Genomic DNA, 13,340 nt, shown 5'->3' with positions numbered 1-13,340 from the left:
TAAATTTCTGAACACTCGCGAAAAATTTAAATAATTTTTGACCGTTTATTCACGCTATTTCCACTTTATGAATTAAATTACAATAAAATTAAATAAAAATTGATTGATATTATGCAAAAAAATACAAAATAATTAACAAAAACAGACAATTAATTGACCAAAACAATATCATGAATACTGGGACGCTCATTTGATAATCCATCAGTTCCCCATAAATAAACGTATGAATCTGTAACAAGACCAAGGTAGTGATGTGTTGAAAAGGATATTCCTTTAATTATACTATTACATCCAGTATCGATTTCTCTAACTACATCCAGATTCCATGTTGAAAACATTCTGACAGTAAAATCATTGAACGCAGCTGCAATCACATTTACACCAGTTCCTTCTTTTATAAAACTAAAACAAGTTGCTGTAACAATTCCATCTTGGAATATATGCTTAATGTATTTTCCGTTAATGTTGTTTAGCCTCAATTGTGATTTTCCTGCTATTGACATAGATACATTGATAAAATCATCACCGCTATTTTCAGACATTTCCACGGAACTTGCATCGATGTCTTCATAGACATCATCTTTAGGCTTAAAAACTGTTAAAATATCACCAAGTGTCGTACTTATATCCACATGAGTTAATTGTGACCTTAAAGTATTACAGGAAGGCTCAATTGTTCTAATATACTCAATTTTTTCTGTATCCCAAATGACAGCTCGTCCATCAATTCCAATACTGACTGCTATCTTAAATTCCACACACATTTTTATGCTCAGTACTTCTCCTTCATGTCTTAATAATATTATTGGATACATCCATTTTGAATTGATTTCATATTCGCTTGTGACATTCATTAAACTAGCCGAAGAAGTTCCAATTTTAATATCAAGAATATCCTCAAGTGCTGTATTATTTAATGTTGACTTTGTACTCTTATCGACTCTTCTAAACTCTCCTGGTTCATCGACTCTAACATAGACACTGATGTTGCCTGATAAATGTCCAAACCACATGTGAGGATAATGAATGTGTGTTAAACAGCATGTTACTGGATCACAGGAAGGCAGTGAGAATAAATGTTTGGATTTCTTCTTTTCATCCAGTGCCTTTTTTCTTACAATTCTATCTCGTTCCTTCCACAAAAGTAACTCGATTGTGTCAGGCAAATTTCCTTGAATAATTGAGCAGTTGTCAGGAACCACAAGGAAGGTATTGTACTCTTCAGCCAATATGAGTTTCATATTCTTCTGCTTGCAAAAAATTGGCTTTTTAAGTTTGATAGGTCTTGGTTTTGGTAATTGTGGAGATCCAGTGTAAATTCCCCATTTCAAGCCTTTGACGTTCCTTAAAACTGAGCGAATATCGTTTAGCTTTTCATTACTTATTGATGACTTTTTATGAGGTGACATAAAGATTTGTTTTGGAACCTGTCCATATGTTTTTACCATTGTTTCACATGCTGAACGTTCCACTTGATCAGTTATACTGGTTATATGAAATTCAGGATATGTCTACGAAAAGTAAAACAATATATCAACAAACAGTTCAATCAATGTCCAATTATACTTACAGCAAAATGAAAGACATTAATGGCCTCAACAGCTGCTTTTCCTTTCTGCTTAAATCCAAAAATCAAATCAATCCAATGATTCAAATGTCTCCTCACATATTCCGATTCAAATGCCTGACGATGAATCAGTACGAAATTTCTTGCAGACATACCACACCAATCAGGCAGTTTTACATCATTTACTTGCTCGCCAGTTTGTCTTTTACCATAGTTAAATCCCTCTTGATTCTCAAGGAAATCAGGAAGACAAAAGAATTCAGGAATCAACTCTTTGACATCAGTTGCAGACTCTTTGCTGGTTAATCTGTATGTTGTTGACAAATTATGGAAGGTTCGATCTGGGATATCAAAGTTGTTATCTGTAAATTGAAGATAATTTTGAGTGAAATTTTAACGGCTTTATGAAATTTGAAATTTTTAAATTTAAACCGTTTCAAAAAAATATAAATTTTTAAAAACATATATGAGGTTTTCAATAATTTTATAGAAGTTTACTCACCTTGATAATGAAGGAACATGCTTGTGAATGGCGGAAGACGAACAAGAAAATGTAAGACAGTTCCAGAGTTGGAATAAAGTGATGTGTAGTGATAAGGTCTCATATAAGCTTGAAGATCATTCATTTGTGCAATCAAATCATTATAATAGCTTATGTATTGCTCTTCTGTTCCTTCAAATTGTGTGGAAATAGTTTTGTTGAGCTTACGGAACGTTTCAGGAATAGTTAGATCCAATTCGTTGCCTTCAAAGTTGTTTATAATCCATGGAAATATTGGATATTGAGCAATATCATTGTAATTACGACCAGATAACTTATTTAATTCCATTAAGTATTCAAAATTTGTAAGTTTGTTGTCTATCCACATTTGTGTCAGATTTTCGACCCGCTTGGTGCTATCCTTTAAATCAATTTTATCGGACATGAAGTTATTGACAATATCGCGATCATAATTTGACTCAAAAATGATAAAGAAGCTTTTGTTGGACTTGAGGAAAATTTCCAGTGCGACTTCCTTGTGCTGATATCGACGTTCCCAAATTTCACTTATATCATTAATATTTGAAATAATTGAATTGTTGTGTGTATTGTGATTAGTAAGGAATATAAATTGACTTTCTGTGATTATAATTTCACCTTCTATTTCTTGTTCCATTGTTAAATGCTTGGCATTAAATGTAAAAATTATTTGATCACGAATTGAGTATCTTTCAGTTTCTTTTGGATTCAGCAGATAATCAAGCAACTGCTTCCTTTTTTGATATTCAGCCTTAAACTTAAATTCATCATTAAAAAATCGTTCCTCAATCTTTAAAACTGCTCTTTTTAATCTAATTCTCATCCTTCCAGGACCTTCCGTTTCATCCAATTCAAATGTTGTTGGATATAGCTCCTCATTATACCATGGTGCATCTTCATGCGTCATCCTTTGTATCAATTCAAACCATTCACGATAAAAATCAATTTCTTGTGTTCTTTTCAATTGATTCATTAATCTCCTTCGTTCCTTGTTTTGGATGTCAATGACATCACGTGTCATTCGCATAGCATTATCTATACATGACTGAACAAGAGGTTCCAATTTATAAATTATCTTGTCAATTTGTGATAATTGTTCCATGCTTGCATTTACTCGAATGTTTTCAACTTTTTCTGATGCAGTCATACTCCAATTCCAATTTTGTTGCTGTTGTGTTATGGACGTTCCACAATATCTTGTAAAGATCTTTATCTGATCTTCAGTAAAGAAGTCTGGGTTATTATTGACAAATTGGAATAACAATGACTTGAACATTTTGATATCAGGAATTGAAAAGTTTGGATCGACTACAAGATTTGCGAGTAGCTTATGTGCTGTAAATAGCTTCAAATCGGAACAAACTCCTGGATTTAATGACCAAAGTACTAATGATCCTTGCATAATGCCGGAAAAATACATGTCAATTAAATACATCGCAAAATCAATTTCGAAGACCTTTAATTTATCAACAATTTCCCAACTTAAGATGAACTGGATAGATCTATCGAGAACAAGATTAAATCGAGTCTTAATCTCAGATGCAGTCAAATTCCCCAATTCTTTTCTAATCGTATACACAAATCTCATATCTCCAGCACGACTGCCTCTTCGATCTTGTCGTTCTAAGCACAAGTTCAGCAACATCCTTAAAATTTTCAGATGCACTTCACGGATACTCTTATTTTGACGTTCAGCATAAGATAATCCATACAGCAGCTCCCATAAAATTTGCATAACTCCCATTGTATTGAATGATTTTACTGCAATCACTTCCAAAGTTCTTCCAACGCAATTAAAGTATCCAACCTCTCTAATATTAATCAGTGACTTAATCAATGCTGCAACAAGTCCATTTTCCATTAAATATTGAAAATTATCTGTCATAACACAATTGAAGAATTTAATTGCATTATTCAGTAATTCAATATCATTAGTCATGGAAGGTAGCATTGAGATCAATACTCTAAATGCTGGCTTATATTGAATCTCAATCGGTGCACCTTCAGCTATATCATCGATCATTAACATTCCACCACAAATCCAGTCTAGACATGCTTGAAACATGTTTGAATTCACAGGCCATATCGATAATTGATTTCCTAAATGAATCCAATAATTTGCTTTTTGATACGAATTGACTAAATCTGCTGATTGACAATTGATAATCGTGTGAATTAAATTAATTAAAGCAGCACGAACATTTGCATCTTGGTGATTTGCGAACATGATAAAGGATTCAATTTTAAGACATTCAGGAAGCTCTGTTTGAATTCTTAAAGGATCAAGATTTTTAATAGAATCTGTTAGCATCTTAAATAATTGTTCCTGTAAAGAAAAATGTTGATAAAACTAACTTAAAATATTTTAAATAATTAACGGTCAAAAATATTTTGAAAATTTTGATCGAAATTTTAACGAAAAATATTTTGAAAATTATGATCAAAATTTTAACGAAAAATATTTTTTAAAAACTTTTTTTCCGTTATTTTTTAAATAATTCTCACCTGTAATATGTTTATTCCTTCGTTATCCTGAACAACTTCTACGAGTGATATATTAGAATTAGTGAGTGTTAGTGAATGCTTAAAATTTTCCACTATATTTGGATCTAATGCACATTCTAATCCAATTGGCTGGTCAATTATCGTTGATGTTCTTTGCAGCAAATTCTTCTTCTTTGGCGTACTTTGTAGGCGCTTGCGATCAACCTTGATTAGAGGTGGTGATTCACTCTTTGCTTTCTTTTTGATTTCCGTCTTAAGAGCTTTTCTAATTTCATGAATTTGAGATTGATCAAGTTCATCAAATTTCTTGGTCCTTTTGAACCTTTTCTTGATTGGTCCTTTCCTGACCATTTTCATAAGCTCTGAATCACTATGAGTGACTAGTGTTGCTGATTGTCCATAAGGATTCTGAGCAGCAATTTGTGCTGATGTTTGTGGTTCGGTATTATTTCCAGTTCCAGATGACATTGACGGTGATGGCGATTGGGGAGATTGAGGAGAGGTGACTGGAGCGTTTGCAGACCGAATTTTGGTACTAAAGTTGAAATATTTTAAAGATATCGTTTGGTTACTTCGATTAAGTTTTGATGGCTTATGACTTGATAGGATGAAATTGAATTTTGATCTATCATGAGTAACAAAGCTTTCGCTTGGATGATGCAGCAAAATAAGTAGTTTTTGAATTTCTCTAATGCTCCACATTGTCGGTGGATTTCTGTTCATCATTTTAATTAATTCCACAAGCATACAAGCTGTTTCTGAATTAATTCGCATGGTACTTGCTGTACTTGCCAAGTGAGTCTTACAGAATTGCATTAATTTCTCATAAAATCCGTGATCACGTAGGCATTGTAAATTTGCAGCTTTACATGGATGACTATCACGAACAGTTGTGATTATACTTTTGAAGAAAATATTCAAAGTTTTAGTTTCGGAACTGTTGGATGTTTGAAAAATATTAAAATGATTCAGCAACTTGATCAGCAAGCTTCCATTTTGAATATTAAGTCCACTATTTTCATTAATTGAGTATTCGTCTTCTTTTGACCTTTTATGGAACATTGAACCGCCATAAATGACATCCAAAATAGCTTTTAACATTCCAGGTCCGCGATAACAATTTCCATGTTTAAATACATGTGCAACAAGGTTGAATAAATTCCTTTGTTCAAATTCAGCATTAAGATAATTATTTGAGTATGCACTTCTTAAAAAAATGTATAAAGCTGACGATTGAGTTTCTGGATCTTCCGTTAATTCCACAGTTCTGGCAAATAAGAAGAGCATTGACGATAAGCCTCCTGAGAAGTAAATTGATCTTGCCAATGAGTCGAGTTTCGATGCTTTAGCGATTTTTCCAAAATTATAAATTCCTGTTCGTACACCATAATCTTGTTTCATATAAACTGTAGCATAACTAGCCTTAATAAAATTATGTGTCAACAGAATATTCGATTGTAATTTGGACATTAAATCATAATTTATGCCACTTAAAGATGTTCTATTGATTATTTTTGAAATATCTATATATCCACGCAATGACATTAACTGCATTAATTCACATGGCATAAAACTATCACAATCAGGTCCAAGACAGAATAGACAAGCAATCACATTGGGGTCTAATGTTGTCTGAAACAGTAATACATTGCTCATTGAGTACTTTAAAGTCTTTTCGAATTCATCTTCACTACAACTTGTCTGTGATCCAATAAATAAAAGCTGAAGCTTTCCATTCACTTCCAAATTTATCATATCACCAACTGGAATTTCGATGGTTTCATGTTCAATTCCGTTTAGAGTAATTAGTATTGTAATGGTTGAATCTGAGCAACGAATTGACATGCATATATGTGTCCATCGATCATACGGCACTTTACATTTTGTTGATTTCCTACTCACTTTTGTGGTTTCCATTCGTCTACTGAAACTGTCTTCCTTTGACATTGACTTTCTAAATCCATTCTTAATAGATCCTCTTGTTCTTATGTTTCGTTCACGATCATCTTCAAGCACTGAGCCGATGCCTTTAATATTTCTGTTATTCTTATTATTCTCCTTGTTTGATTGATCTGGGTTATTTAATGTGTCATCGTTGTTATCATGTAGCGATTTGTTTTTATTTGCTTTTTTATTGCCATAATTTTGATTCGGCTTCATGACATTGAATTCAAAAAATCCATTAGAGTTAATATATGCCGTGAGTACTAGTTTATCAGTTCCAAATGACAACATATGAATTGATGTCGCGTGATTACTATTTTGGTACTCTTCCAATTCAATCCACGTTGATAAAGTATAGCCCAAAGAATTCCATATATTACGCTCAAAAATATTTAAAGGAATAATTTGTGATGACTCAGTAAACGGCGTACAAAAGTCATTTGCCGTATGAAATTCTCTATAGCTATTGATTAAAGCTGTTATGTCTCTATCACACGCTGATGTTATTGTGATATCCAGCTTATTCTGACATATTGGATATTTAACTGAATTGAAGGGTTTCGGAAATGTCTCCTGATTGCATATTGCCTCAATTCTTGAGATTATCAGTTCTACTGGCACATTATTGTTTGTTAATAGTGAGAAACATGCCTTTAAAATTTCTGGTGAATTTAAATCTCCAATTAAATCCAAAATACCTTTTTGCAGTTCTGTGGATGAAAAAATACGTTGAAATTTAAATTTTTTTGTTCAAAATTTTTTTTGAATGATATTTTTCAAATATTTTTTGACCGTTATACTTACTTTCCAATTCAGCTTCATTCAGACTCAATACCGGCGAAAATCCTTTGATAATGAAATCAGAGCCGCCGAAATATTTATTCATACAACTTATACGTCTCATCAATGATGTCATTACCTCTGGATCCCATTGATCTCTATTTTCTAAGTATCTTATTGATAAATTCATGAGTATTTCAATTACTAATTTACAGATATGTTCGTTGGTATTTTTGAAATTTGAAATTGTATTAAAGGAGAATGTTTGGCTCTCAAACTCTTCTGCTGCAGTCGAGTAGTATTCCTCGTCTGCCTGTTTAAATAAACATTAAGTGATTAAAATATTAATTGAGATAAGAGAAAGAAATCCGCTCAAAAATTTGCTAGACTTACGTCGTAATTTTCATCTGCTGAAAAGTAGGTTTCCGTTTCATTATCTGCATCAAATTTTTCATCATCACTATCACTTGAATGAATTTTCACACTCGATATGTCCAAATCATCAAAATAATTTGGATCAATTTGAGGCATCGGCTCGATATTTGTCATTAAAATTTGATTGACATTCTTCACTTTCATCTCAGCCACTTTAATTAACAACTCTAGAGCATCAAATAGCGAATCCTTATGGGTAATCCACTCATCTTGTAGCAGCAGCAGCTTCAATTCCTGTATAGCTGTTGACATTCTCGTACCTAGATTAATAAAAATATTATTAATTTATTTAGCTTCTTTTCTTGTTTATATTCCTACTGTAAATGAACGCTTGCGACAACGTTGTGCAAGGAATAATATTATTAAAGCTATTTGTAATTTGATAGTACAAGTCAATATAAACAGAGAGGTCTAGTGAATTGGAAATACATTATGTATTGATCTCACATGCTTGTTTAAGTAAGCACTTTTACGGATTCATTCAATGCATATGCATTCCTCTGTTTACTTAGTATTTGTATTTATGAAATTGTTGAGCAACATTGAGAATTGTTCAAAATTTTAAATTTTTAACGGTTTTCAAAAATTTAAATCAACTAAATTAGGTCAAAAAAATTTTGAAATCCGTTTGAATTAAAAAAGACCGGTAAATTTTTGATTTAATTAAATAAAATTACTTACAAAGTTTTTGATTCCGCCACAACCTGAAGCAAACGTCAAAGCAACTTTTAGCGATGGACGATAAATATTTGGTTCCAATACTATTTGAAATTTCTCGAATAGCATTTAGTCTATATATTTCCTGCAGCTCGTCTTCTGGATGAATGAAACGATAGACAAATTTCGTGATTGCTTCTCTTACATTTTTACTCTCAAATTCTCCAAAATTGGTTAAGAGTTGATGGAACCAATGCTGATAAGAGTAAATATCGTTATCTTTGTGGTCCTTAATATCTAAGGCGCGTTGCGTCTTTTGAGCATCTTCTAATGCATTCTCAGAGAGAAAATTATCTCTGTGTATTGACTTTGTATTAAAGATGACTTTCTTATCTCGTGCGGTGTTGTAAGTCATGCAAAACGGATTTTCTTTACGACTCTCTGACTGCAGCTTATCACTAAAATTTTGACAAATTTCAAACAATTTGTATGACCTACTTATAATAAAATCATAATTAATGTCATATTCATTCACGATGACTGGTGTAAGATAATCGCAACGTGTATTTACTTCCAAATGATTACTTTTGTCATCATTCTGACATTTTTTTCGGTCTGTTATTGTTGGATTTATTGCAATATCTCGTCTTAATAAAATCGTATTAATTGCATGATAAGCAATTGAGAATAAAATATCTTCATTAAAATTATTGCAAATGTTTGCCAGAAAATCAGCCTTAAATGATCGGTGTTTGGCTACGAGATCACTTAAAATGTTCCAATGAACTGAACTTAAAAACAGTACATCCAATTTTGATAGATTCTCTCTAATCAATAAATTATGCTCGTCGACAATTTCAAATTCACAGGCATCACTTGTTGATGCTTTTGGTTCGCATTGATATGTTATTTTTGGAAGACCAACTTGATTATAAATATCCAGTAACTCGCTGATTAACGAATGAGTATTTGTGAATAGAACTGATTTAATTTTTTGTAACAAATCAGCTTTTTCGTCGATGTTATAGAAATATTCAAGTCCATGACGAAGAATCATGGATGAATAAATTGAAAAGGCAGGTACTAATGAGCAGTCTCCTAGATCACTAATTATGTCATCTGATAAAGCTTCTATAACAATTGCGGCATTTTCGTTCATTAATTGCAAGCAAAAGCAACAGATATCCTTGAAATATTGATTATTGTCTGGATCACTGAAGAATTTGCTTTTTGCATCCTTAAATCTGGGAACAATGATGTCTACGATGAAATCTCTTAGAAAATGTTTTGGCATTATTTTTTGGCAGTTCATTAAATGATGATACAATAGGTGTAGCTCATATCCATCACGTCTTTCAAATTCCGTTTTAAACAAGTTCAGATATTCACGACGAAATTCAATTGACCAGATCTTTTCTCTGCAATAATTGCATAAATCCATTTTAGCTACTTTAAATAAATCTCGATTAATCCTTTTTTCAATGAATTTCAGATAGAATGATGGAATTAGGGATGATCTTAGAAAAACTCTAATTGTGTCAATTGTTACATTGCAGCAGCATATTCCATTCTTTAATAAATATTTGAGGACGATTAACAACTGTTTATATGACTTGATGTACACGATACTATCGATAAGTAAGCGTTCAAAAATGCAATGACTCGCGATGTTTAAATTGAGGTGATGATTCGTACTTAGTTGATGACTCGTACTATCTCTAGATGACGATACTTCGGATGTACTTTGATGCGCACTTATTGGGTTGTTAATTAATTTAATATTGATTATGAGTTTTCGCAGTATATAGTGAAGTAATTGTTTATCGGAACTAATCCTTTCTATTTGTTCCAACAAATTTTGATGACCAGTTAGAATAAATTTATCAAAATCTATTTTCTCTTTCGCCGATCTCGTTTCTCTGAATATGCTTATCAGAAAACATACTAGACCACATGTTATTTCGATATCACGTTCATTCTCAAATATTGTTAATATTTTTTCGTATATTAAATACATTGGCTTAGAAATAAGTGGCTTTATATTGCTATAGCTTCCAAATAAGAGGAACATGAGCTTCTTTTTTATCACAGTTTGATCACTTTCATTGAATATTAAGTCTTTGCTTAATGATATTAAATTTTTTAGTGCAAAATGTATGGTATAATAAGACACAGACTTTAGTTCTACATACTGAATAACACCATAGAATCCGTCATATTCTTCTAGTGTAAGTTTATGCAATATGTTGATTAGTTTAATTGCAAATTCTGGAGGTGATATATAGAACTGTTCGATGAATTGTTTATATTCATCAGTTATGAACTCTTCAGAGCCTATGTCTCCTGGATCTTCCAATTCGAAATATCGATCTTCCAATTTTCTAGCTCTAGAATTTCTTATTAGATTTTCGGGATCTTTGATCTTTATTGCCTTGTATATATCTATAAGCTCATTCCTTGAGACTTTTGGCAATATTGGCATTGACATATCATAATCCCATTTTAGTGTTGGAAATGTTTTCATCAACGTTTTTGAAAGAAGAGGATCACTTATTTTAGTCTAAGTAATTAGTTAAATTGCAAATTAATGACTGTTTTGCATACACTAGTATCAGCTGTTATACATACCTCTAAATGTAGGTCATTTAAAAATACTATTATTCGACCACCAATTGCTTTGGTAAAGTAATAACGTAAGTATATTATCTGCTCATTTTCTGGTACATGAAGATTTTTATCAATTGAGATTAACTCTAACAAATGAGTACGCAAAGCTTGACTGAGGTGTTTAAACCTATAAATAATGGAATAAATTAATTAATTATCATATATGACGAAGGTTATCACTAATTAATTAGAAACTCACTTTTTCTTTTGTAGAATGAATTTTTTTAATTCTGTTGGATTATTGTAATACTCAAAGAACAACAATTCAAACCATTCCACCTATAAAATGATAAGCATAATTAAACAAAAATAATTTATGCGCAAAATATTCTTTTGTTTACTTTCATTGTGTTGATATACTTTGTTAAAAGATATTCGAATTTCCATGATTCCTCCATGATTTAATATTATTTTTACGTAAACGATTTATCATGACACTCGCAACTCGTTGTGCACTTTACGCACATACTAACAGATAACAAATGAATAAATAGTAAAATTAAAACTTTGACTTTTTTTTTTGTTTTTATTTAGCTCACAATGAAAACTGAGTTTTTATTTTATTTGTCCAATTGTCACATAACGGCTGAAATTTTTTTGAAAAATTGTTTTCAAATTTCGCAATATTTTGTTCGGTGAATTGAAAATGGAAATTTTTGTAAAAAATATTAAATTAATTAATAATTCTAAGGCAATTGTCAAATCTAAATGGTACAATGACGTTATACAACTTAATATTCTCGTTAGTGACGAGGAAAATAAAGGTACGATACTTTTATTTTGGAAAAATTTTAATTACAGTAATCGTGAAATTTTTTTAAATAGGAAACTGGAAGATTTACAAAGGAGAATGTAATGTTCAGCATATCAAAGATCAATGTGATCCAGTACATATTGAGTTCGAAATGATGAAGAACTATCTGACATTGGAAACAAACACTGACGGAATTATGTACGATATTACTGGAAGTAAATTCATAGTTTTTGCGAAAGAATATCTTGGATCAGATAGTGAAGGATATGCTGACATTATATACTTTAAATTATCACTTGATTGTGAAGAAATATCTATGGACATACTGTTAGAACAAATTAGTGATATTAAGCAATTGACATTCGAAATTAAAAGTAAGAATGAGAAGATCAAAAAAGATCAAGATACTTTTAAGAGAATCACTGAAACATATGAGAAGTTATTAATTGAAAAACGAGAATTTGAGAAGCAGTTCTTCAATAATGCTGCGGCATTGTTAAATACTAAGAAATTGTTCATTCAGAAACATATTACTAACAAAGCTACAAATCTTAACGATACAAATGAAGCCGGAACTTCTGAAGATTTAACGACAGCAAATAAGAAATCGCAAGAGAAAATTTACTCATCTCCATTAAGAACACCGTCAAAGCGACAAAGTTCAACCAAAGTCAACACAACGCCAAAAAGAACACCAATCAAAGGACTTCAAAGGACTCCTTCAAAGCGACTTCGTGATATCCAGGACATGAGTGATTCTGACGACAGTTTTACAATATTATCGTGCGACACGAACAAAAAGTTTTCATCCAAAACTGTTTCTGATTCGCTTGATTCAAGTCGTGTCTTTAAAAACTTTAAAATAAAGACTCCAATAAAGCAGAAGGACAACAAGCGTGAAAGTTCCGTTGAACTGAAAATTGACAGAAACACAAATGAAATAAGTCCAGATGAGTCTGAGAATGAGCAGAAATCGTTGGAATCAAAAGTATCAAATCAACAGAATGCCCAACAAATGGAAGGGGATGAAATCAACAAGTCACCACCTTTACTCAATGATACAATAATTGAAGATGAAGAGATTCCGTGCTCACAAGAAATGGAAATTAATGTAACAAGTTTTTCTGAGCGAATGTCATTAAAATCACGAAACAAGTCAAAAAGACAGAAAACTGAAAATTCAGCAAGTTTCAATCCCTACAATGTTGATACTGTAAATATATTGAATATAAGTGATTAACAAGTTTAACGGATTTTGAAATAACGGTCAAAAAAATTTGAATAACCTTAAAATTACTTCCAGGCGTAAAAATCAACACGTATTATTATTTCATTTTTAATTATTTCATAATTGTACCAAATAAATCTATATATACAATAAATATATTAATTTAATCGAAATTGTTTACCAATGGCTTTATTAGTTAGCGCGGTTTTTCTGTTTCATTGATTATTAATTCTAAAGAAATCTACCGTGGAAGTTCAAAACGCGTTTCAATCACCTTCAATTC

The 13,340-nt window shown here is 31.5% G+C and overlaps 2 protein-coding genes across 2 annotated transcripts; one reads left to right on the top strand and one right to left on the bottom strand.

Annotated features, from left to right (window-relative positions):
• Positions 1–20: 20 nt before the first annotated feature.
• mv (lysosomal-trafficking regulator mauve) lies at positions 21–11,604 on the bottom strand. Its single transcript, XM_070636169.1, has 10 exons — positions 11,417–11,604; positions 11,275–11,354; positions 11,037–11,202; positions 8,433–10,968; positions 7,710–8,011; positions 7,341–7,629; positions 4,593–7,246; positions 2,070–4,413; positions 1,571–1,929; positions 21–1,511 (listed from the first exon to the last, which is right to left on the bottom strand). The coding sequence occupies exons 1-10, from the start codon at positions 11,471–11,473 to the stop codon at positions 150–152; spliced, it is 10,149 nt and encodes a 3,382-aa protein (XP_070492270.1). The 5' UTR covers positions 11,474–11,604; the 3' UTR covers positions 21–149.
• Positions 11,605–11,703: 99 nt separating this feature from the next.
• LOC139087215 (uncharacterized) lies at positions 11,704–13,211 on the top strand. The gene is made up of 2 exons (XM_070635964.1): positions 11,704–11,839; positions 11,901–13,211. The coding sequence occupies exons 1-2, from the start codon at positions 11,722–11,724 to the stop codon at positions 13,067–13,069; spliced, it is 1,287 nt and encodes a 428-aa protein (XP_070492065.1). The 5' UTR covers positions 11,704–11,721; the 3' UTR covers positions 13,070–13,211.
• The last annotated feature ends 129 nt before the right edge of the window (positions 13,212–13,340 follow it).

The sequence above is a fragment of the Chironomus tepperi genome, unplaced genomic scaffold (genome assembly GCF_022539635.2).
Source record: "Chironomus tepperi strain 1889 unplaced genomic scaffold, CSIRO-AGI_Ctep_v1 contig_100, whole genome shotgun sequence".
Taxonomy (NCBI): domain Eukaryota; kingdom Metazoa; phylum Arthropoda; class Insecta; order Diptera; family Chironomidae; genus Chironomus; species Chironomus tepperi.
This window is presented reverse-complemented; position numbering and strand designations above follow the sequence as displayed.

What these genes read in the sequence shown, in the direction of transcription:
- mv (XM_070636169.1), bottom strand. Translation starts at nt 11,473, where the DNA reads ATGGAGGAATCATGGAAATTCGAATATCTTTTAACAAAGTATATCAAC. An exon ending in TTCATTCTACAAAAGAAAAA is followed by an intron (nt 11,203 to 11,274) that starts GTGAGTTTCTAA and finishes CATTATTTATAG; the next exon opens with GTTTAAACACCTCAGTCAAG. An exon ending in TTAATGTCTTTCATTTTGCT is followed by an intron (nt 1,512 to 1,570) that starts GTAAGTATAATT and finishes TACTTTTCGTAG; the next exon opens with ACATATCCTGAATTTCATAT.
- LOC139087215 (XM_070635964.1), top strand. Translation starts at nt 11,722, where the DNA reads ATGGAAATTTTTGTAAAAAATATTAAATTAATTAATAATTCTAAGGCA. An exon ending in TAGTGACGAGGAAAATAAAG is followed by an intron (nt 11,840 to 11,900) that starts GTACGATACTTT and finishes TTTTTTAAATAG; the next exon opens with GAAACTGGAAGATTTACAAA.